The following is a 25,718-nucleotide window of genomic DNA, read 5'->3' as shown; positions in this document are numbered from 1 at the left end:
GGTGAATGTTAACTTCTTGATACAATCTCTGTTCTTATAACAAGTATACACAGGATTTTTTAACATATCTGTATACACATTAAGTCCTCCACAAGTTTTGTGCTGTCGGTAGAATCAACAGAAATGTGCATGAATGAGAGTTAAAGAGAAAATTATTATAAAGAGCATAATTGCTATAATAGAGCTATAAGGAATTTGAATAAAAAATTAGAAGCTTGCTGGGAAATCAAATACCACCCAGTGTAGATTAGGCAAGGACATTTTGTTTCCAAAAAAAGTATAGTTACTAAATTGATTTTACCTGAATGTAAGCCATAGAGAGCTGTGTCTCTACTTCATCAGGGATTTTTCAACTTAATCTATTATTCCTTCACTCAAAGTTGGAATTCCAAAGTCACAAGAACAACATCCTTGAAATAGTGGCAACAATTCTGTCAAATGCATTGTCTATCCCAGGCTTGGTCATTTTCAGTTCATTTTTGCCAGAATGCTCCTGTCGTCTCTTCTTCTACCTGCACTCATCCTTCCATACCCAACCTAGTTCCTTTCCTAATCGTTTCATTATCTCACCCCCCCATCATCCCTCTTCTTCTGCTCTCATGAGTTCCACCATTTTACCTCTCCTTAATCTTTCTCTCCTCCTCTGAAGGGGGGGTACTGTAGGTAGGTGCGAGCAGGACAGGACAAGGTAACAGATATGTACACTCTTGTCATCAGGGATCATGAAATATGCATGTGAATAATTGTGAGCCAGGGTCAGAGTTTAACAACAGAGGGTAATGTATACTGTACCGCCGAGTCATTCACTCGCAGGTACTCAGTTACACAGACACAGTATACTGAATGAAAACAAACATACTTAAGTTTTAAATATACAATGAATCCATTCTTATTTGAAGGGCTTCTCATTTTAAATGATCTCCTAGGTTGGTTTGCATACAGTATGACAAAAACACAGACAAACGGTCCCATACAAACCATGTCTATGTTCATCGATGGGACAGGAGTTGTCAATGGGAGGCACGCACAAACGCACAGTCATAGTGACCTAACCATGACTTACACTGACCCACTATCTTTGTGTGTGTGTGTCCTGTTTCACATCAGCAGCATTTGTTTGGCCTCTCACGTTACTGTAGCAGACAGGTGTTGGCAGACAAGCATGGGGAGCATCCACACTGCTTCACCGCCAGAGGGGTTAAAGAAGCGATGAGAGAAGAGCCAAAGATCAACCTAGAGAGCAAATGCATTTAAACAGTTTGGAAAACAAGTTAGTCAATTAATCCATTTCTGTCTATTGTTTGACCAGTACAGTAATGCAGGGTTGGGGTCCATTTGAATTGAAGTCAGTCAATTAAGGAAGTGATTCGAATTTAAAATCCAAAAACAGATTAAGTTGTCAATGAAAACACAACTTTTTTCTGCGAATATTAATCAATTGGAAAATATCTTTACTTCCAGAATTGACTGACTCCAATTCGAATTGACCCCAACCCTGCAGTAGAAAACTTGAAATAGACTAGCAACAATGAGTAGAACATCATTTATTACATGTATCTGTACAATAACAGTAATACAGATATTTACAGCAGAGCTCACATTAACTCTAAACCACAATATATACATATACTTCATGAACAAACCTTGATGAGTCACTCATCATATTGCATCATATTCACCAACATGTTCTTAATATAATACATCTCTTACAGGCTTGTTTACACTGGGACGACACAACAAGACTGCTATTGGAGAACAATTGTGCAGATTGATTGTGTATCTCCTTAAAAGATTACCTCTGTCCTGTTTTTACTCCGTTAATTAAATTGCAATGTCTGCAGTCGCTTTGACAGTATACTTTAGAGGGGTATTCTGCCACTGTTTGTGCCCTACCCCATCTCTTCCCATAGAACCTTCAGAATATCACTCTCTCCCTGCTATGTTTTAGATTTACAGAAGTGTACATAATCTCTTTATAATTCCCAAGTCTGTTTTGATTTGGTATATCTGTCTTGTTTCACTTGCTCTTCTGTTTGACCTCTTAGATTATTTTTTTTAAAGTTCTGTCGCCTCTCTTTCTGTCCCCCTCTTCCCCTCCATCTCTCCTTCCATTCCCTCCTTGTCTTTGTTTTCACCCCTCTCTTTCCCTTCTTTAGTTTGATTTCTAGTCTCTGACCTTTTTTGCCTCTCTCCACTACTCAAACACTTTTCACACTTGTCCTTTCTCCCACTCCCCCCCTTCTTCCCTGTACTCAGCAGTTTAGGATCTTGATGAAGGCCTTGCGGAACTCGATGTTGAAGGTGGTGTAGATGACGGGGTTGACGGCACTGTTGAGGTAGCCCAGCCAGGTGACAGCACTGTACAGGGAGGGGGAGATACAGCAGCTGCCACAGTGGGCCTTCAGCACGTGGGTCAGGAAGAAGGGCAGCCAGCAGATGATGAACACACCTGATGGAGGAAGGAGGAGAATGAAAGGGTGTGAGCAAGCCTCAATTCACTCTCTGCCACTTCCCTTCAGATCATCAAACATTGAAGGGCCAAGGGGAAGGGGTAAGGAGTGAATTGGGACTGGCTGAAACATTCTCTATTCAGCCACCCTCATTGTCTCCTCCTGTTTCTCTCACCTAGCACGATAGCCAGCATCTGGGTCGCCTTCCTCTCCTTCTGCTGCGACAGAGTCCCTTTCACCCTCTCTTTCGCCATCGCTCCCTTCTCCCTGTCTGCATTGCGCTCCCTCCATCGCTCGCGGCCACTCATGCCGTCCTCTAAGGTGGCACCGCGGGGTACGAGGGTGGAGCGTGCTGCCACCGTCGGTGACGGGAAGGGCGCGGGTACCACCGAGATAGAAAGGGAGATCTTGGTGGCTCGTCCGGAGGGGTGAGGAGGGTGAGACGGGGGGAGGCTTTGGTCTAACTGGGACAGGAAATCACGCCCCACCAGCTCCTCCTCCAGGGGGTGCACCACCGCCTCCTTCACTAACATCTAATAGGGCAGGGGGAGAGAGACAGGGAGAGGAGGGGAGAGGGAGGGAAAGACAAATAAGAGACAGAGAAACAGCAAGCGATGTAGAGATATGTACTGTAGGCTCATATTGTAGGAGATTTCGTAATCCAATTTCATGGTCACAGTGGTCCCCTGTACAGTGGCTCACAGTGTTCCAGCGACTTACCACTTTCTTGCGTTGGGGGGCGGTGGTGGGGGGCCTCGTGATCAGAGTGCACAACTTCACATCCTCAGGGAGGGTACACTTATTCTGAGAGGATGAAGGGAGAGAAAAGAATGAGAGATAGAAAGTTTTTTTTTAAATCAAACTTTTTTAACTTCCTTATCCTGCCTCTGATTTATTGGCATGCTGTTTTATGGGGTTAATTGATTGATGACTGGCTGATTAGTTGACTGATAGATTGATTGACTAATCATGAACCTTCCTGTGCCTGTGGCCCTCCCCCGTCTTGCCTCCTCCCTGTGGGTACAGTCCGTGTCTGCGGGGCACGGTGCGTCGGCCCCGCCTCCGCAGCACCACACAGATCTGGGCGTACACCAGCAGGGTCACGATGAAAGGAACGTAGAAGGAGGCCACGGATGAGTAGACCACGAAGGACGGATCAGCGAAGGCACACTTGGTCTCCTCCCGACTGGCTGATGGAGTGAAGGGGATGAGAAGAGGTGGATAGAAACACAGAGATGTTGATTGGGAACAGGTGGGAGGAGGTGAATGTTAAAGCAAGAGAGAAGTTTTCCTCTACAGTTCTGGTCAGATAGCCAAAGATGTCAGTCAACCCTAGCTGTTAAATATGTCAAAGTCCCCTCCGTAATGGTGTGGCAACTAAGTAAATGCCTGGTTTAGCTCCAGAGAAGACAGGTACATAGGCATCCGGCATTGGCCATTTCTCTCCATATTCAGGCTGGATGCATGAAAGGCATATCAAATCTGCTTCTTATAAGGCCAGGCCACAGCCTATCGCACAACACACTACAGTCTAGTTGAACCCTTTCAACAGTATACAGCTGCTAGCAAATTACTATATGCTGTACACTGTAAGAAGGTACCTTAAATACTGCCTTTCTGTTGAATTGGATGTTTCGGTGGTAGGTCCAATCCAATAAACGCAAGCTTCCCCATATACAGTATAACCATAGCCTTTCTATAGGACACGTGGTGACCCTGAACGCCAATCATCTCGTATTCCCAGCGGTGTGTTCAAAGGTGTGTTCAAGGGGCTCTCGAAGGTTACTGAATGTTAACAGGCAGATTAGAGGGGCTCTCGGAGGTTACTGATTGTTAACAGGCAGAGTAAAGGTGCTGCGTGGTCAATCTGATATCTGCAGTGGCCATAGAGCATTTACTGTTTAAAAAAAAATATATATATATTTCACCTTTATTTAACCAGGTAGGCCAGTTGAGAACAAGTTCTCATTTACAACTGCGACCTGGCCAAGATAAAGCAAAGCAGTGCGACAAAAACAACACAGAGTTACACATAAACAAACGTACAGTCAATAACACAATAGAAAAATCTATGTACAGTGTGTGCAAATGTGGAAGAGTAGGGAGGTAAAGGCAATAAATAGGCCATAGAAGCGAAATAATTACAAATTAGCATTAACACTGGAGTGATAGATGTGCAGATGATGATGTGCAAGTAGAGATACTGGGGTGCAAAAGAGCAAGAGGATAAGTAACAATATGGGGATGAGGTAGTGTGATATGTGATATGACGTCTGCAGAAGTCTGGGCATTTATACTTCTTGTGCTTTGCGGCGCAGCACAGAGCTGTTGTCAAGGAAGTGAGTTTGTGTTTATACAGGACCTCCCGCCCTCACCTACCGTCAACCAATCGTGTCAATGCGGAGCGATACGGAGCCCTCCGCATTGTTACAATATTTGAGAGGCACACAGCCATGGGGATTTGGCCTCTGCATGGCTCCATACGAAGCCCCCGACCACATTTTCTGATCAAGTATATATTGGCTTTTAGTGTTGGCCACTCCAGCTCGAGTGGTTGTTGCATCAAGCTGTGCAGTATTTGCATACGAAAGCAGTGCTCTCTGCAATAATTGTTTTAAAAAAATAATCAAAATACCATCTTGAGCAAAACGTGATGATGTGCACGTTATCCGACTTAAAATGTCAGCCGCATCACCGATAAACATTCTGTATTGTGGATGTGGACTGACAGGCCAATCAATGAGCCCCTCTTTCATTGAAACTTGTTGACTGATTAAAGCATACAGAGCTGAACGCTGTTAGTAAGCAGTAGCGTGTCTATGTGTGCGTGTGGTGTTAGTGATTGCAGTTACTGCATAGCTGGGCGTCATGATTAAACAGATGTAGGCCTATCTAACTGATTATTCATTCGGTCTCTCACCAACTGGTGATACCCAGATATCCAGTAGGGCTGCAATCTTCTTCCAGGCTGACTACAGATGGACTGGAAGATCGCAATAGTTATTTTACATAGCTAATAACAAAAGGGGTGTGGGTTTCTGCACGCGTGGCTTCCCGGGCCATGTTTATGTCTCTCCTAGACTTAGATGAGTAAATGAGACTAGAGCACTTGTGATTGAATAGATTCATCGGAGTGGCTGCTGTTCCGGATTCTCTGGAACCCGACTTGCTGTTGCTAAAAATACATAGATTTCTGTGCATGCGGGATCCACTAGCCTACATCCGTTCAGCTGATGCTCAGTCACTCCGTGACTCCGCTGCCGCTTGTACACAAAACAGTTCAAACAAAGGTAGTTCTTTGTCTGTTGTAACCATAGGCTATGCAAACAAGCACGACACAAGGCGGTTGTCTAGCGATTTAATGTTCTTCAACATCATTGGAAACATTGGCTAAACAGAAGGCAGATTGCTGGCTATATGGCAGCATAACTATAAAGATTACACCATCACACAAAACGCTAATTGTTTTGCCCCAATGCAATGTGTAGACTGCGTCTTGCTTCTACGGCAATATCCGTTACAACAGACAGAGAAGGTTCCTGCCTCTATATATTTTTTGGGGGAACATTCGTTCAAATTGCAGATGTTCAGAAATATGAGGCAGAAACAGGCTACTGCATCATATCGATCAAATTGGCTGAGGGTGAGTAAAGAGAGAAATGTGAATGTGTGTAAAAAAACACATGCGGAGAACGTGATTCGGATCCTTAGATTTTAGAATGAAGTTTCCAGAAGGGCGGGACGGGGGAAAATTGCTTTCTTTGTAGCCTCGGCCTAGTCATTGACCATGTTGACATGCACACAGAATAACGGATAGTAGCTCATATCTCGCTTAAGGTCTTATCCGGGATAAGCTGTTGACATGCACCTTTGATATCCCGCTCATGAGGATCCATGAATAAACAGAATATTCCTCATTTAAATATATGGGTTAAATGGATAGTAACTGAAATATAAACTCTGACTGTAGGCCTATAACCTCTCACCTGTAGCGTAATACAATATTAACTCCTGCAGAAATATGCATTTCAAGCAGTGAAATTAAACAAACAAAAAAAAATTGTCTCGGGAACAGGGGTGGAGAAATATTTCTTTCTTTCAGCATCTCTTGAGAAAATGTGAAAGCGTGTGTAATGTGTTATCTTAGACAAGCATACAGTATGCACCCAAGAAAAACTGAAGTCTTATCAGAAACTTGTTTCGTCTTTTTCTCAGCTTTTCATTTCCTTTGAAACTGATGACATTCGGACATAAAGGACCAATCTTTCCACTGTTTTGGAGTTATTGTGTTTTCTCCGGGGGGGAACTGAGAGACAGATACAGAGACAGACAGACCTGTGTTGTTGAGTCCAAACAGCAGAGGGCTGGAGATGGCGAAGGAGAGGAACCACACAACAGCAATCATCAGAGCCACCCTCCTCCTGGAGCTGTATCTGGTGTTATACAGCATGGGCATCGCCACCGCCATGTACCTGCACACACACACATGCAGTATTTAGAGCTAACGCCTACACACACGCACGTGCACACAAAGAATCCCGCACGCACACAAACACCTTGCCCACCACCGCCCACACACAGTTCAGTTGCCTTGTCAGTCTCATTCACCAGTCAAACACAAACAAAAGCTGTCCAAGTCAGTTTCACGGTGCAGCAGCGTGACAAACCACTCTAAGAGCCCTCCATAGAAAGCCTGGTGTGAGGAGAGGAGACTGTCATCCCTCCAAAGAGCTGGTAGTCAGGGACAGATACGAAAGAAGAACAGTACCCACACTGAGCCCTGAGACATGGCTTCACATTCAGAGCGAATCAATCTACAAAGGGACAAACTAGGCTACAACTATTGAGGCTGCTGTAATTGTCCATTTCTTTCACTGGTTTTAAAAGGGGAAGGATTTGGTTGGACAAAATAAGCTCATGTTAAGAAGAAGATAATGATACTTGCGAAGTGAGGAGGGTACCCAAAAAGACAGGAAATGTTTTTCTGATGGGAAGTTGTTTTCTTTATGGGAAAAACAACAATAACAAACCATAAAAAAAATACATTTCCCATCAGGAGACATTACCATCACCTTAAAATAAGTTTTTGCTGCAAGGGCACAATGAAATCAATCCAGATTTTGAAGACAGTGTGAGAAGAGAGTGATGGGAGGAGAACGAGCGAGACAGACAGACAGACATTGTAGATAGAGCGATAGATACTGGAGAGAGAGAGTGAGAGATATACTGTAGTAAGATAGATACTGTAGATAGATATAGAGAGAGTGTGAGTACCTGTCGATGCTGATGGCACAGAGGTTGAGGATGCTGGCAGTACACATCATGACATCCAGGGTCAGGAGGATGTCACAGTGGATGAGACTGAAGCGCCACTCCCCTACCACCTAGGAAAGGGACACATACAGTATGAACAATAACACACGTGAGTGATTATTACATGTGCTCCGGAACAGCAGGGGTTTGTAATTCATGGCCCTGATCAAAATGAGTGCCCTACATAGGGTACCATTTGAAACGCAGCCATGCTGATGCATTATTGACTGCTACCTTGACATTATCGGAGGGCTTTTGAAACACCTACGAATGAACTAGTGTAGAGAGCCTAGGAGGTGAAGACGGGAAACGAGACAGACAGAAAAACACTGGCTGCCAGATGGATAGAAACACGCACGCACGAACCCACACACACACCCACCTCCAGGTAGACGCCCCAGGGCATGACCAGGGTGGCCAGCAGCAGGTCGGACACGGCCAGGGAGACAATGAGGTAGTTGGTGGTAGTCTGGAGGGAGCGCTCGCGCGACACCGCCACACAAACTAGCACGTTGCCGAACACCACACAGAAGATGAGCAGCACCAGCAGCACAGCGTAGAAGTTATAGGGAGGGGAGGAGGGCAACGGAGAGCTGGAGCAGTTGGACGGAGAGAAGGAGGAGGTGGAGAGGGAGAAGGAAGAGAAAGGGTTGGAGGTGAGGGACAGTGTGGGAGAGGAGAGGGAGGGGGGGTATGATGGAGAGAGGGAGGAGAAGCCTGTCTCATTGGGTAAAGTAGTCATCATGCTCCTCTGGACAGAGAGAGTCTGGAACAGTCTGAAAAAGTAACAAGAGAGACTAATAACATCAAGAGTTCTAACTCATAATTAGACACACAAAGCTCTACAACTCTGTACCTTGTATATACAACACATACAGTAGATATATGTACAATTCAACTATCTCAGCTCAATGCAGATTGGAGTTGTACATCCTGTTCTGCCTCGAGGGCAGATAGGGATGTGATAAGTTGGTGTGGTGCTGATGGCTCTATAGATTGGAGCATGGCGCTTTCAATATCAGTTGTGGTTTTGATTCCCATATGGGCCACACATATCAAATGTCTTTGTTGTTACTTCGCATCAGTCGCTTTGGATAAAAGCATCTACTACATGCCCATATTTTTCTACTTTAAGTGAATTACAGTGGTATTCTTCATTCGATTGGCAGTTTTATTCCACCTTTAGCCTATTTCTCGAACACAGCACCTCTACCCTCCAATGTTTCAGACAGATTGGCTTTGAGATACATAATTAAATGGAGAGATCTAAAGCTCCCTCCCTGACCCTCTACATTACCCAACACCTACACCAGCCTACATATAGTGCATTTGGAAAGTATTCAGACCCCTTGACTTAACATTTTGTTACGTTACAGCCTTATTCTAAAATGGATCCCACAGACTCGTCCTCTGTGGGAGACAGGATAATAACAACATATTACATGAGAAGAACATAACCTACATCAGAAGCATACCATCTTACTAACCTACATCAGAAGCATACCATCTTACTAACCTACATCAGAAGCATACCATCTTACTAACCTACATCAGGTGATAACTTAGCCTATACTACGCTGTATAAACGAATGTACAGTGCATTCGGAATGTAAAGACCTCTTGACCTCTTTTTTATTTTGGGAAATGTATAAATACAAAAACGGAAATATTACATACAGTACCAGTCAAAAGTTTGGATACACCTACTCATTCCAGGGTTTTTCTTTATTTTTACTATTTTCTACATTGTAGAATAATAGTGAAGACATCAAAACTATGAAATAACACATATGGAATCATGTAGAAACCAAAAAAAGTGTTAAACAAATCAAAATATATTTTATATTTGAGATTCTTCAAAGTAGCCACCCTTTGCCTTGATGACAGCTTCGCACACTCTTGCCGTCCCTAGGAGGGGTGCGTCACTTGAGTGGGTTGAGTTACTGACGTGATCTTCCTGTCTGGGTTGGCGCCCCCCCTTGGTTTGTGCTGTGGTGGAGATCTTTGTGGGCTATACTCGGCCTTGTCTCAGGATGGTAAGTTGGTGGTTGAAGATATCCCTCTAGTGGTGTGAGGGCTGTGCTTTGGCAAAGTGGGTGGGGTTATATCCTTCCTGTTTGGCCCTGTCCGGGGGTATCATCGGATGGGGCCACAGTCTCCTGACCCCTCCTGTCTCAGCCTCCAGTATCTATGCTGCAGTAGTTTATGTGTCGGGGGGCTAGGGTCAGCTGGTTATATCTGGAGTACTTCTCCTGTCTTATCCGGTGTCCTGTGTGAATTTAAGTATGCTCTCTCTAATTCTCTCCTTCTCTCTCTTTCTCTCTCTCGGAGGACCTGAGCCCTAGGACCATGCGTCAGGACTACCGGGCATGATGACTCCTTGCTGTCCCCAGTCCACCTGGCCTTGCTGCTGTTCCAGTTTCAACTGTTCTGCCTGCGGCTATGGAACCCTGACCTGTCCACCGGACGTGCTACCTGTCCCAGACCTTGTGTTTTCAACTCTCTAGAGACCGCAGGAGCGGTAGAGATACTCTTAATGATCGGCTATGAAAAGCCAACTGACATTTACTCCTGATTATTATTTGTGAACATTTATGAACATTTGAACATCTTGGCCATGTTCTGTTATAATCTCCACCCGGCACAGCCAGAAGAGGACTGGCCACCCCTCATAGCCTGGTTCCTCTCTAGGTTTCTTCCTAGGTTTTGGCCTTTCTAGGGAGTTTTTCCTAGCCGCCGTGCTTCTACACCTGCATTGCTTGCTGTTTGGGGTTTTAGGCTGGGTTTCTGTACAGCACTTCGAGATATTAGCTGATGTACGAAGGGCTATATAAAATAAACTTGATTTGATTTGATTCTTGGCATTCTCTCAACCAGCTTCACGAGGAATGCTTTTCCAACAGTCTTGAAGGAGTTTCCACATATGCTGAGCACTTGTTGGCTGCTTTTCCTTCACTTTACAGTCCAACTCATCTTAAATGGGTTGAGGTCGGGTGATTGTGGAGGCCAGGTCATCTGATGCAGTCCGAAGTTTACATACACTTAGGTTGGAGTCATTAAAACTCATTTTTCAACCACTCCACACATTTCTTGTTAAAAAACTACAGTTTAGGCAAGTCGGTTAGGACATCTACTTTGTGCATGACACAAATAATTTCCCCAACAACTGCTTAAAGACATTATTTCACTTATAATTCACTGTATCACAACTAAGTGCCTCTTTGCATGACATCATGGGAAAATCAAAAGAAATCAGCCAAGACCTCAGACAAAAAAACAAGTCTGGCTCATCATTGGGGGCAATTTCCAAACGCCTGAAGATACCAGGTTCATCTGTTCAAACAATAGTATGCAAGTATAAACACCATGGGACCACGCAGTCGTCATACTGCTCAGGAAGGAGACGCGTTCTGTCTCCTAGAGATACTTTGGTACGAAAAGTGCAAAGCAATCCCAGAACAACAGCAAAGGACCTTGTGAAGATGCTGGAGGAAACAGATACAAAATTATCTATATCCACAGTAAAATGAGTCCTATATCGACATAACCTGAAAGGCCTCTCAGCAAGGAAGAAGCCACTGCTCCAAAACCGCCATAAAAAAAGCCAGACTACGGTTTGCAACTGCACATGGGGACAAAGATCGTACTTTTTGGAGAAATGTCCTCTGGTCTGATGAAACAAAAATAGAACTGTTTGGCCATAATGACCATCATTATGTTTGGAGGAAAAAGGGGGAGGCTTGCAAGCCGAAGAACACCATCCCAACCGTGAAGCACGGCGGTGGCAGCATCATGTTGTGGGGGTGCTTTGCTGCAGGGGGGACTGGTGCACTTCACAAAATAGATGGCATCATGAGGATGGAAAATTATGTGGATATATTGAAGCAACATCTCAAGACTTCAGTCAGGAAGTTAAAGCTTGGTCACAAATGGGTCTTCCAAGTGGACAATGACCCCAAGCATACTTCCAAAGTTGTGGCAAAATGGCTTAAACAACAAAGTCAAGGTATTGGAGTGGCCATCACAAAGACCTGACCTCAATCCTATAGAAAATGTGTGGGCAGAACTGAAAACGCGTGTGTGAGCAAGGAGGCCTACAAACCTGACTCAGTTACACCAGCTCTGTCAGGAGGAATTGGCCACCCAATTTTGTGGAAGGCTACCCGAACCGTTTGACCCAAGTTAAACAATTTAAAGGCAATGCTACCAAATACTAATTGAGTGCATGTAAACTTCTGACCCACTGGGAATGTGATGAAAGAAATAAAAGCTGAAATAAATAATCTCTATTATTATTCTGACATTTCACTTTCTTAAAATAAAGTGGTGATCCTAACTGATCTAAGACAGGGAATTTTTACTAGGATTAAATGTCAGGAATTGTGAAAAACTGAGTTGAAATGTATTTGGCTAAGGTGTATGTTAACTTCCAACTTCAACTGTATGTATATTTATCCCAGGTAAAGTATAAAGTACCTAGTATTATGACTGACAGTGTTTTAGACCCATCATAAATGCATCATGAAGCATCTCTTTTTTTCCAGTAATGGCCATGACCAAACAAGTTGGTTCTAAAAGGTAGGCTACAGGTACCCTTTCTGTTTTTGACGATACATGATCTTGGCTAACTGATGACAGAGTCGGAGCAGGCCTCTTTGCTGATGCCGCATTTGACTTTGAATGTGTGTTTGCATGACCTCAGCTCAGCCTATCAGAAAATACTGGGCCAGCCCATCTTGGTAAGGGGGCCAGCCCGTTCCCCACTGATCAGCCAAAGGCTGATTATATATTACTATAACAATTTTCTTTTAGCAAAAATCATTAAATAAAGGCCAATGGGCCGCTGTTCATGTCACTTTTCTTATTGTTTTATTTGTATATTAAAACAATATTTCTACCAGCCCACCCAAACAAGACAAATGGTCCAGCCCATCTGGCATTTGCCAGATGGCCAATTCGCTCCTGGTATAATAGGCCTATTTTACACAAAAAAATGAATGAATTAAAGCCTAAAAGTGGTCAGCAACTTTTTTATATGTGGAGTGATAATTTACATGACCATTTCTACCAATCTGCATGCCAGTTAGGACCTTTGATTTTCATATGGGCATTTTCATCAAACAGAAAATACACTGATGAAAAGAAATATCCATTATAAATCACATTGGCTACACCGCATGGCAGTTGGTTCAGGTTCTTTCAATTGCATGAAATATGGTCTCTCGATGCCTGTCTGCCTTTATTCTAGCCTTCTCTGTCTTCAGCTTTTGCTAGCAAACATGACAAATTGTATGAACTATTCTGGGCCCTCAGAGATTCCCGCGCCAGTGATCTCCAGACATACAGCTTTATTTGTGCAAGGGAGAAGAAGCGTTCAGGTATTTTATGCTGTTTCCGCAGGATATATCGTTTCAGAGCATTACATTTTCCACTTTCACCCTGAGGCTAGGTGGTTATCGAAGGGGAGAGTGATGGAAAGATTTTTTAAATACAAAAACAGACTTTGTTACTTTCTGTTCGAGGTGAAGAAAAAATGACTGAAAAGGGACAGCTCATTAGTTGTGGTTAAAAAGTTAAGACAATCAGAAATACTACAGGTACAGTAAGTGCCAATATAAAGGAAACCCCTACATAAAGTGTCTTAATAGGGCCTTGAGCCATCATGGGCCAGAACAGCGTCAATGCGCCTTGGCATAGATTCTACTAGTGTCTGGAACTCAATTGGAGGGATGCGACTCCATTATTCCACGAGAAATTCCATAATTTGGTATTTTGCTGATGGTCATGTAAAACTCTGAATCAGGAGCTGCTCCAGAATCTCTCATAAGTGTTCAATTGGGTTGAGATCTGGTGACTGAGACAGCCATGGCATATGGTTTACATCATTTTCATCAAACCATTCAGTGACCACTTGTGCCCTGTGGATGGGGGCATTGTAATCCTATGGGGGCATAGCCATTGTAGCCAAAATAATGGCCTGCCCAGCATTTTTATACATGACCGTAAGCATGATGGGATGTTAATTGCTCAACTAATTCAAATCAAAATGTTATTTGTCACATTTACAGAATACAACAGGTGTCGACCTTACCGTGAAATGATTACTTACAAGCCCTTAAACAACAACGCAGTTTTAAGAAAATAGACTTAAGAAAAGATTTACTAAATAAACTCAAGTAAAAAAAAAAAAAAGTTACAATAAAATAACAATAATGAGGCTACATACAGAGGGTACCAGTACCGAGTGAATGTGTGGGGGAACGGGTTAGTTGAAGTAATTTGTACATGTAGGCGTAAAGCGACTATGGATATTTAATAAACAGCGAGTAGCAGCAGTGTAAAAACAAAGGGGGGGGGGGGGTCAATGTAAATAGTCCGGGTGGCCATTTGATTAATTGTTCGGGAGTCTTATGGTTTGGGGGTAGAAGCTGTTAAGGAGCTTTTTGGACCTAGACTTGGTGCTCCGGTACCGCTTGCCATGTGGTAGAGAGAACAGTCTATGATTTTGGTGACTGGAGTCTGACAATTTTTGTGCTTTCCTCTGACACTGCCTGGTATAGAGGTCCTGGATGGCAGGAAGCTTGGCCCCAGTGATGTACTGGGCCATACGCACTACCCTCTGTAGAGTATTATGGTTAGATGCCGAGCAGTTGCCATACCAGGCGGTGATGCAACCAGTCAGGATGCTCTCGATGGTGCAGCTGTAGAACTTTGAGGATCTGGGGACCCATGCCAAATCTTTTCAGTCTCCTGGGGGGGAAAAGGCGTTGTCGTGCCCTCTTCACGAGTTTCTTGGTGTGTTTGGACCATGATAGTTTGTTGGTGATGTGGGCACCAAGAAACTTTAAACTCTCAATCCACTCCACTACAGCCCTGTTGATGTGAATGGGGGTGTGTTCGGCCCTCCTTTTCCTGTAGTCCACAATCATCTCCAATTCAGAAACCACACCTCTGTGGAAGCATCTGCGTTCAACCCTTACAAAAAAAGATTGCAGTCAGAGTGCAGTATAACTTCAGTACACTGCTGCATAACTGTAGTTAGAGTGCAGTATGCTGCAAATACGGCATCCAAAATAACAGTTTTTTTTTTAATGCAGTCATTTTGCAGTGTAACTGCAGTTCAACTGCAGTACACTGCAGTTATTCTGCAATTACTGTGACCAAAATAGCACAATCAACTGCAGTTTCAAAACTGCAATCTTTTTTGTAAGGGAGTATACTTTGTATCTCTTATTTACAATATATTTTTCTCCTACTTCCTTTAGTCCTTTGACTGACAGGAAATCAATATGTTTAACAACAAAGGTAAACTGTCAGTACTGTTCGGCAAATGGGCTTGTTGTGAAAAAGCTCTACATGGCAGTGCTTATGGGAAATCATGGAAAGTGGGTACAAAGCGTGTTCTAAGACTTGTTTCATGGATAAAAAAAAGTAAAAAATGGTTGTGTTGGAAAGAGATATTTAACAGCCACCTCATTCTTTTTAGTATACGTCCCTAACTTGTGACTGTTAAATATCTGGTCTCTAAATGACAACTCATGTACTGGATCATCTCTCTGTCCTTCCATGCGCTCTTTCTCCCCGTCTTCTCTCCCTCCTTGTCTGTCACATGGACTCTAGACAGGTCTAGCACAGCTTTGGCCTGGTTAGTCGCAACAAATAACACTTTTAAAAAACATGTGCCCAACCTTGTTCTAGCGAAAGCCAGTCTGTAATAAATATTTCACTGGGCAGCGACAATCATGGGAGGGAAAGGGAGGAAATTGAGCAGCACGAATAAATCGTCAGTGTTGAGAGGATGGATGATGGACTCCGTGTCGTGGCTGGGCTGGCTGCCGCATTAGCATCCCACTGCTGAGAGTTGGTGGGAAATGAATGAATAAATACTGACTGGTATATTTTAAATCCCTCACTTCTCTCAGACTCAACGCTCCATGATCTACTATTCCTCTCACTGCTTATTAAGACCATGATCAGCTCTAGAAAAACTATTTTGTTTACCTTTATTTTACCAGACACGTCAATTAAGAGTTTTTATATTTACAATGACGGTCTGGCAAGAGGCCTCATATGGGGTAGGGGTGGGGATTAAAAGATTATCAATGCTTCATGATACCCAAAACCAAAACTAGTTCCACAGTATACAAATATAAAGACTGTTTCTGAATATTACAATCATTATCACTCCTATCTGCCAACCTGATCTGGCAGACGAAAAAGCTGCTCCTTCAGATCCCAGGTACCACCTGCTATCATTGTGCCCTTGAGCAAGGCACTTAACCCGCACATGGCTCCAGGGGCGCTGCACTGAGGCAGACCTTGTGCTGCTCCCAATGTGTGGTGTGTGTTTGTGTCTGGGGGGGGGGGGGGGGGGGGGGCTCGGTGAGCAGAGCAAAGACCATCATTTATTGATGGACTAATAAAGTACTTTACTTGTCTTGTCCATGTTTAGAAGCAGAAATGCTGGTGCATCAAGTATCTCAGAGTAGGAGTGCTAATCTAGGACCAGGTCTGCCCTATCAATGAGATCTTACTGTGTACTAAAAGGCTCAACTGATCAAATAAGCACTCCGACTGACTTTTAATACATACAGCCCCTGGACTCATTACTAGTCTTAACAATGTAGGTATATTTAGTCCAATTCGTTTTCTAGGGGAGTCAACCACTCTCAAAGGGTTTTTCTAGGGGAGTCAACCACTCTCAAAGGGTTTTTCTAGGGGAGTCAACCACTCTCAAAGGGTTTTTCTAGGGGAGTCAACCACTCTCAAAGGGTTTTTCTAGGGGAGTCAACTACTCTCAAAGGGTTTTTCTAAGGGAGTCAACCACTCTCAAAGGGTTTTTCTAGGGGAGTCAACCACTCTCAAAGGGTTTTTCTAGGGGAGTCAACCACTCTCAAAGGGTTTTTCTAGGGGAATCAACCACTCTCAAAGGGTTTTTCTAGGGGAGACAACCACTCTCAAAGGGTTTTTCTAGGGGAGTCAACCACTCTCAAAGGGTTTTTCTAAGGGAGTCAACCACTCTCAAAGGGTTTTTCTAGGGGAGTCAACCACTCTCAAAGGGTTTTTCTAGGGGAGTCAACCACTCTCAAAGGGTTTTTCTAGGGGAGTCAACCACTCTCAAAGGGTTTTTCTAGGGGAGTCAACCACTCTCAAAGGGTTTTTCTAGGGGAGTCAACCACTCTCAAAGGGTTTTTCTAAGGGAGTCAACCACTCTCAAAGGGTTTTTCTAGGGGAGTCAACCACTCTCAAAGGGTTTTTCTAAGGGAGTCAACCACTCTCAAAGGGTTTTTCTAGTGGAGTCAACCACTCTCAAAGGGTTTTTCTAGGGGAGTCAACCACTCTCAAAGGGTTTTTCTAAGGGAGTCAACCACTCTCAAAGGGTTTTTCTAGGGGAGTCAACCACTCTCAAAGGGTTTTTCTAAGGGAGTCAACCACTCTCAAAGGGTTTTTCTAAGGGAGTCAACCACTCTCAAAGGGTTTTTCTAGTGGAGTCAACCACTCTCAAAGGGTTTTTCTAGGGGAGTCAACCGCAAAGGGTTTTTCTAGGGGAGTCAACCGCAAAGGGTTTTTCTAGGGGAGTCAACCACTCTCAAAGGGTTTTTCTAGGGGAGTCAAACACTCTCAAAGGGTTTTTCTAGGGGAGTCAAACACTCTCAAAGGGTTTTTCTAGGGGAGTCAACCACTCTCAAAGGGTCTTTCTAGGGGAGTCAACCACTCTCAAAGGGTTTTTCTAGGGGAGTCAACCACTCTCAAAGGGTTTTTCTAGGGGAGTCAACCACTCTCAAAGGGTTTTTCTAGGGGAGTCAACCACTCTCAAAGGGTTTTTCTAGGGGAGTCAACCACTCTCAAAGGGTTTTTCTAGGGGAGTCAACCACTCTCAAAGGGTTTTTCTAGGGGAGTCAACTACTCTCAAAGGGTTTTTCTAGGGGAGTCAACCACTCTCAAAGGGTTTTTCTAGGGGAGTCAACCACTCTCAAAGGGTTTTTCTAGGGGAGTCAACCACTCTCAAAGGGTTTTTCTAGGGCAGTCAACCACTCTCAAAGGGTTTTTCTAGGGCAGTCAACCACTCTCAAAGGGTTTTTCTAGGGGAGTCAACCACTCTCAAAGGGTTTTTCTAGGGGAGTCAACCACTCTCAAAGGGTTTTTCTAGGGGAGTCAACCACTCTCAAAGGGTTTTTCTAGGGGAGTCAACCACTCTCAAAGGGTTTTTCTAGGGAGTCAACTACTCTCAAAGGGTTTTTCTAGGGGAGTCAACCACTCTCAAAGGGTTTTTCTAGGGGAGTCAACCACTCTCAAAGGTTTTTTTTAGGGGAGTCAACCACTCTCAAAGGGTTTTTCTAGGGGTGTCAACCACTCAAAGGGTTTTTCTAGGGGAGTCAACCACTCTCAAAGAGTTTTTCTAGGGGAGTCAACCACTCTCAAAGGGTTTTTCTAAGGGAGTCAACCACTCTCAAAGGGTTTTTCTAAGGGAGTCAACCACTCTCAAAGGGTTTTTCTAGGGGAGTCAACCACTCTCAAAGGGTTTTTCTAAGGGAGTCAACCACTCTCAAAGGGTTTTTCTAAGGGAGTCAACCACTCTCAAAGGGTTTTTCTAGGGGAGTCAACCACTCAAAGGGTTTTTCTAAGGGAGTCAACCACTCTCAAAGGGTTTTTCTAGGGGAGTCAACCACTCTCAAAGGGTTTTTCTAGGGGAGTCAACCACTCTCAAAGGGTTTTTCTAGGGGAGTCAACTACTCTCAAAGGGTTTTTCTAGGGGAGTCAACTACTCTCAAAGGGTTTTTCTAGGGGAGTCAACCACTCTCAAAGGGTTTTTCTAGGGGAGTCAACCACTCTCAAAGGGTTTTTCTAGGGGAGTCAACCACTCTCAAAGGGTTTTTCTAAGGGAGTCAACCACTCTCAAAGGGTTTTTCTAGGGGAGTCAACCACTCTCAAAGGGTTTTTCTAGGGGAGTCAACCACTCTCAAAGGGTTTTTCTAGGGGAGTCAACCACTCTCAAAGGGTTTTTCTAGGGGAGTCAACCACTCAAAGGGTTTTTCTAGGGGAGTCAACCACTCTCAAAGGGTTTTTCTAGGGGAGTCAACCACTCTCAAAGGGTTTTTCTAGGGGAGTCAACCACTCTCAAAGGGTTTTTCTAAGGGAGTCAACCACTCTCAAAGGGTTTTTCTAAGGGAGTCAACCACTCTCAAAGGGGTTTTCTAGGGGAGTCAACCACTCTCAAAGGGTTTTTCTAGGGGAGTCAACCACTCTCAAAGGGTTTTTCTAGGGGAGTCAACTACTCTCAAAGGGTTTTTCTAGGGGAGTCAACCACTCTCAAAGGGTTTTTCTAAGGGAGTCAACCACTCTCAAAGGGTTTTTCTAAGGGAGTCAACCACTCTCAAAGGGGTTTTCTAGGGGAGTCAACCGCAAAGGGTTTTTCTAGGGGAGTCAACCGCAAAGGGTTTTTCTAGGGGAGTCAACCACTCTCAAAGGGTTTTTCTAGGGGAGTCAAACACTCTCAAAGGGTTTTTCTAGGGGAGTCAAACACTCTCAAAGGGTTTTTCTAGGGGAGTCAACCACTCTCAAAGGGTCTTTCTAGGGGAGTCAACCACTCTCAAAGGGTTTTTCTAGGGGAGTCAACCACTCTCAAAGGGTTTTTCTAGGGGAGTCAACCACTCTCAAAGGGTTTTTCTAGGGGAGTCAACCACTCTCAAAGGGTTTTTCTAGGGGAGTCAACCACTCTCAAAGGGTTTTTCTAGGGGAGTCAACCACTCTCAAAGGGTTTTTCTAGGGGAGTCAACTACTCTCAAAGGGTTTTTCTAGGGGAGTCAACCACTCTCAAAGGGTTTTTCTAGGGGAGTCAACCACTCTCAAAGGGTTTTTCTAGGGGAGTCAACCACTCTCAAAGGGTTTTTTCTAGGGCAGTCAACCACTCTCAAAGGGTTTTTCTAGGGCAGTCAACCACTCTCAAAGGGTTTTTCTAGGGGAGTCAACCACTCTCAAAGGGTTTTTCTAGGGGAGTCAACCACTCTCAAAGGGTTTTTCTAGGGGAGTCAACCACTCTCAAAGGGTTTTTCTAGGGGAGTCAACCACTCTCAAAGGGTTTTTCTAGGGGAGTCAACTACTCTCAAAGGGTTTTTCTAGGGGAGTCAACCACTCTCAAAGGGTTTTTCTAGGGGAGTCAACCACTCTCAAAGGTTTTTTTTAGGGGAGTCAACCACTCTCAAAGGGTTTTTCTAGGGGTGTCAACCACTCAAAGGGTTTTTCTAGGGGAGTCAACCACTCTCAAAGAGTTTTTCTAGGGGAGTCAACCACTCTCAAAGGGTTTTTCTAAGGGAGTCAACCACTCTCAAAGGGTTTTTCTAAGGGAGTCAACCACTCTCAAAGGGTTTTTCTAGGGGAGTCAACCACTCTCAAAGGGTTTTTCTAAGGGAGTCAACCACTCTCAAAGGGTTTTTCTAAGGGAGTCAACCACTCTCAAAGGGTTTTTCTAGGGGAGTCAACCACTCAAAGGGTTTTTCTAAGGGAGTCAACCACTCTCAAAGGGTTTTTCTAGGGGAGTCAACCACTCTCAAAGGGTTTTTCTAGGGGAGTCAACCACTCTCAAAGGGTTTTTCTAGGGGAGTCAACTACTCTCAAAGGGTTTTTCTAGGGGAGTCAACCACTCTCAAAGGGTTTTTCTAGGGGAGTCAACCACTCTCAAAGGGTTTTTCTAGGGGAGTCAACCACTCTCAAAGGGTTTTTCTAAGGGAGTCAACCACTCTCAAAGGGTTTTTTCTAGGGGAGTCAACCACTCTCAAAGGGTTTTTCTAGGGGAGTCAACCACTCTCAAAGGGTTTTTCTAGGGGAGTCAACCACTCTCAAAGGGTTTTTCTAGGGGAGTCAACCACTCAAAGGGTTTTTCTAGGGGAGTCAACCACTCTCAAAGGGTTTTTCTAGGGGAGTCAACCACTCTCAAAGGGTTTTTCTAGGGGAGTCAACCACTCTCAAAGGGTTTTTCTAAGGGAGTCAACCACTCTCAAAGGGTTTTTCTAAGGGAGTCAACCACTCTCAAAGGGGTTTTCTAGGGGAGTCAACCACTCTCAAAGGGTTTTTCTAGGGGAGTCAACCACTCTCAAAGGGTTTTTCTAGGGGAGTCAACCACTCAAAGGGTTTTTCTAGGGGAGTCAATCACTCTCAAAGGGTTTTTCTAAGGGAGTCAACCACTCTCAAATGTTTTTTCTAGGGGAGTCAACCACTCTCAAAGGGTTTTTCTAGGGGAGTCAACCACTCTCAAAGGGTTTTTCTAAGGGAGTCAACCACTCAAAGGGTTTTTCTAGGGGAGTCAACCACTCTCAAAGGGTTTTTCTAGGGGAGTCAACCACTCTCAAAGGGTTTTTCTAGGGGAGTCAACCACTCTCAAAGGGTTTTTCTAGGGGAGTCAACCACTCTCAAAGGGTTTTTCTAAGGGAGTCAACCACTCTCAAAGGGTTTTTCTAAGGGAGTCAACCACTCTCAAAGGGTTTTTCTAGGGGAGTCAACCACTCAAAGGGTTTTTCTAAGGGAGTCAACCACTCTCAAAGGGTTTTTCTAGGGGAGTCAACCACTCTCAAAGGGTTTTTCTAGGGGAGTCAATCACTCTCAAAGGGTTTTTCTAAGGGAGTCAACCACTCTCAAAGGGGTTTTCTAGGGGAGTCAACCACTCTCAAAGGGTTTTTCTAAGGGAGTCAACCACTCTCAAATGTTTTTTCTAGGGGAGTCAACCACTCTCAAAGGGTTTTTCTAGGGGAGTCAACCACTCTCAAAGGGTTTTTCTAAGGGAGTCAACCACTCTCAAAGGGTTTTTCTAGGGGAGTCAACCACTCTCAAAGGGTTTTTCTAGGGGAGTCAACCACTCTCAAAGGGTTTTTCTAGGGGAGTCAACCACTCTCAAAGGGTTTTTCTAGGGGAGTCAACCACTCTCAAAGGGTTTTTCTAAGGGAGTCAACCACTCTCAAAGGGTTTTTCTAAGGGAGTCAACCACTCTCAAAGGGTTTTTCTAGGGGAGTCAACCACTCTCAAAGGGTTTTTCTAAGGGAGTCAACCACTCTCAAAGGGTTTTTCTAAGGGAGTCAACCACTCTCAAAGGGTTTTTCTAGGGGAGTCAACCACTCTCAAAGGGTTTTTCTAAGGGAGTCAACCACTCTCAAAGGGTTTTTCTAAGGGAGTCAACCACTCTCAAAGGGTTTTTCTAGGGGAGTCAACCACTCTCAAAGGGTTTTTCTAAGGGAGTCAACCACTCTCAAAGGGTTTTTCTAGGGGAGTCAACCACTCTCAAAGGGTTTTTCTAGGGGAGTCAACCACTCTCAAAGGGTTTTTCTAGGGGAGTCAACCACTCTCAAAGGGTTTTTCTAGGGGAGTCAACTACTCTCAAAGGGTTTTTCTAGGGGAGTCAACCACTCTCAAAGGGTTTTTCTAGGGGAGTCAACCACTCTCAAAGGGTTTTTCTAGGGGAGTCAACCACTCTCAAAGGGTTTTTCTAAGGGAGTCAACCACTCTCAAAGGGTTTTTCTAGGGGAGTCAACCACTCTCAAAGGGTTTTTCTAGGGGAGTCAACCACTCTCAAAGGGTTTTTCTAGGGGAGTCAACCACTCTCAAAGGGTTTTTCTAGGGGAGTCAACCACTCTCAAAGGGTTTTTCTAGGGGAGTCAACCACTCAAAGGGTTTTTCTAGGGGAGTCAACCACTCTCAAAGGGTTTTTCTAGGGGAGTCAACCACTCTCAAAGGGTTTTTCTAGGGGAGTCAACCACTCTCAAAGGGTTTTTCTAAGGGAGTCAACCACTCTCAAAGGGTTTTTCTAAGGGAGTCAACCACTCTCAAAGGGGTTTTCTAGGGGAGTCAACCACTCTCAAAGGGTTTTTCTAGAGGAGTCAACCACTCTCAAAGGGTTTTTCTAGGGGAGTCAACCACTCTCAAAGGGTTTTTCTAGGGGAGTCAACCACTCTCAAAGGGTTTTTCTAGGGGAGTCAATCACTCTCAAAGGGTTTTTCTAAGGGAGTCAACCACTCTCAAATGTTTTTTCTAGGGGAGTCAACCACTCTCAAATGTTTTTTCTAGGGGAGTCAACCACTCTCAAAGGGTTTTTCTAAGGGAGTCAACCACTCTCAAAGGGTTTTTCTAGGGGAGTCAACCACTCTCAAAGGGTTTTTCTAGGGGAGTCAACCACTCTCAAAGGGTTTTTCTAAGGGAGTCAACCACTCTCAAAGGGTTTTTCTAGGGGAGTCAACCACTCTCAAAGGGTTTTTCTAGGGGAGTCAACCACTCTCAAAGGGTTTTTCTAGGGGAGTCAACCACTCTCAAAGGGTTTTTCTAGGGGAGTCAACCACTCAAAGGGTTTTTCTAGGGGAGTCAACCACTCTCAAAGGGTTTTTCTAGGGGAGTCAACCACTCTCAAAGGGTTTTTCTAGGGGAGTCAACCACTCTCAAAGGGTTTTTCTAAGGGAGTCAACCACTCTCAAAGGGTTTTTCTAAGGGAGTCAACCACTCTCAAAGGGGTTTTCTAGGGGAGTCAACCACTCTCAAAGGGTTTTTCTAAGGGAGTCAACCACTCTCAAAGGGTTTTTCTAGGGGAGTCAACCACTCTCAAAGGGTTTTTCTAAGGGAGTCAACCACTCTCAAAGGGTTTTTCTAAGGGAGTCAACCACTCTCAAAGGGTTTTTCTAAGGGAGTCAACCACTCTCAAAGGGTTTTTCTAAGGGAGTCAACCACTCTCAAAGGGTTTTTCCAGGGGAGTCAACCACTCTCAAAGGGTTTTTCTAGGGGAGTCAACCACTCTCAAAGGGGTTTTCTAGGGGAGTCAACCACTCTCAAAGGGTTTTTCTAGGGGAGTCAACCACTCTCAAAGGGTTTTTCTAGGGGAGTCAACCACTCTCAAAGGGTTTTTCTAGGTGAGTCAACCACTCTCAAAGGGTTTTTCTAGGTGAGTCAACCACTCTCAAAGGGTTTTTCTAAGGGAGTCAACCACTCTCAAAGGGTTTTTCTAAGGGAGTCAACCACTCTCAAAGGGTTTTTCTAAGGGAGTCAACCACTCTCAAAGGGTTTTTCTAGGGGAGTCAACCACTCTCAAAGGGTTTTTCTAGGGGAGTCAACCACTCTCAAAGGGTTTTTCTAGGGGAGTCAACCACTCTCAAAGGGTTTTTCTAGGGGAGTCAACCACTCTCAAAGGGTTTTTCTAAGGGAGTCAACCACTCTCAAAGGGTTTTTCTAGGTGAGTCAACCACTCTCAAAGGGTTTTTCTAGGGGAGTCAACCACTCTCAAAGGGTTTTTCTAGGGGAGTCAACCACTCTCAAAGGGTTTTTCTAGGGGAGCCAACCACCCTCAAAGGGTTTTTCTAAGCTCCTGCTGGGATGCGGACCTGCTACCTGACATTCTAAAGTGATAGTTCCTGCAGCTAATTCTCAGGCTCTCAGTGTAAACCCACCCTACGTGCATGAATGAAGGAACAGCTTGTTCAGTAGAGCCCTAGCCCTCTAACGTGATGCGAGAGTGCTTTGGTGACGACGACCCATTTGATCGGCCACACTCAGGGGCGTGTGTATGTGTGTGGTAGTATGGTCACTTATAGCTAAAGATCATTGGAGAGAGGGGACAGGGGATCAAGAGTGCTAATGGAAATGACATACTCCATATCGAGATAAACAGTGGGAGAGAAGGATACTGAGAGAGACAGAATAATTGTCAGTAAGCTCAAACGGCAAAGGAAGAAGAGGGGAACGAGAAGTTGAGATCAAATGGAAAGTTGAGGACTTCCAGATATGTGAAGGGAAACGTCAAAAAACGTAATACCATGGACTGAAGTCACATTGAAGAGAGATCCCACTACTACTAGACATGTGGAAGTACAACATCCTCAGCATGGTTTTATTCATTGAGTGGTTATTTTAGGACCAACTACACTCATGTGGGCACAAGTACACACAGACACAGAGACATAGACCAGATAACATAAAAAAACAGACAGGTAACCCAAATGGCAACAAAATGATGAGTAAAAAAGTAGGTTAAACTGCAACTTACCCTCACTTGGCTGTAGTGGTAGTCAGTCCCATACCCTCCGAACAGAGAACTGCAATAGACAGCAGACAGTATGAAAATGTATGCACTCACTACTGTCACTCTGAATAAGCAGAAAATGGAAAATGTCAGCAGAGTGAATCAGTAAGTCACCACTCAGTCTGCTCTGAGCCTGCCAACCCTCTCCTGTCAGAGCTCACACCTCAACCTCTATAACGTACAACACACTCACTCCCTCTACTCCTCAATGAGTGTTCCAGCAGTAAATCCCTTCTCTCCACCTCTCTCTGGTTTTCATGCTCTGTCCGTTCCTCCAAGTGATTTAGCGGTACTCTCCCTCTCTCTTTCCCCCCCTCCTCTCTCGTTAGTGGCTCCTAGGATCAGATCCAGTGAGCAGTGTGTGTGTGTGTGTGTGTGCACACTCTCTTTAGGAGACGAGACGCTCACTTGTCTTAAAACCTATTCAGAAAAAAACTGACAGATGAAAACAAATGAACTGCGTGGGTAAAAAGCTCTCTAATTGTGCGACAAATTAAAATCATCCATATACATTTGGCTGTGCTCGCAATGCGTAGAAGCAGTAGAGGAGATCAGAGAGAAATGAGACGGGGAAGACAATTCGAAGGGAAAATGTATATGCTTCATTAAAGCATAAACGGGGATAGCAATGGGTGAGGGCAGGCAGTATGAGATAGGCAGTGTCATCTAACTCACTTGAAAACACAGTGAGAGTAAGAATTATATCTCATAATTATAACAGATAGTTCAGTGAAGTTGGTTAGTGCCCAAGTACTGAAGCCAGCTATTCACTCAGTTTGTTTTTCATCGTACAAACAGACACCCCTTCGGACTACGAGTCATTTAATTTTGGCCTCTTTTGTAAAAAAGTTCTGTAAAATCTGCAGGAATTCCTCTAAAAAGAATGGAAATCTGTTCAAGTATTCCCA

General features: G+C 44.3%; 1 protein-coding gene across 1 annotated transcript; it reads right to left on the bottom strand.

The window, feature by feature from the left end:
- Positions 1-1,528: 1,528 nt before the first annotated feature.
- LOC120030865 (D(2) dopamine receptor A-like) lies at positions 1,529-25,647 on the bottom strand. Its single transcript, XM_038976355.1, has 8 exons — positions 24,775-25,647; positions 8,146-8,539; positions 7,725-7,834; positions 6,786-6,922; positions 3,426-3,640; positions 3,171-3,254; positions 2,626-2,983; positions 1,529-2,449 (listed from the first exon to the last, which is right to left on the bottom strand). The coding sequence occupies exons 2-8, from the start codon at positions 8,506-8,508 to the stop codon at positions 2,253-2,255; spliced, it is 1,464 nt and encodes a 487-aa protein (XP_038832283.1). The 5' UTR covers positions 8,509-8,539; positions 24,775-25,647; the 3' UTR covers positions 1,529-2,252.
- Positions 25,648-25,718: the final 71 nt, after the last annotated feature.

The sequence above is a fragment of the Salvelinus namaycush genome, chromosome 37 (genome assembly GCF_016432855.1).
Source record: "Salvelinus namaycush isolate Seneca chromosome 37, SaNama_1.0, whole genome shotgun sequence".
Classification (NCBI taxonomy): domain Eukaryota; kingdom Metazoa; phylum Chordata; class Actinopteri; order Salmoniformes; family Salmonidae; genus Salvelinus; species Salvelinus namaycush.
The sequence above is the reverse complement of the archived record's forward strand: the minus strand, read 5'-3'. Positions and strand labels throughout refer to the sequence as shown.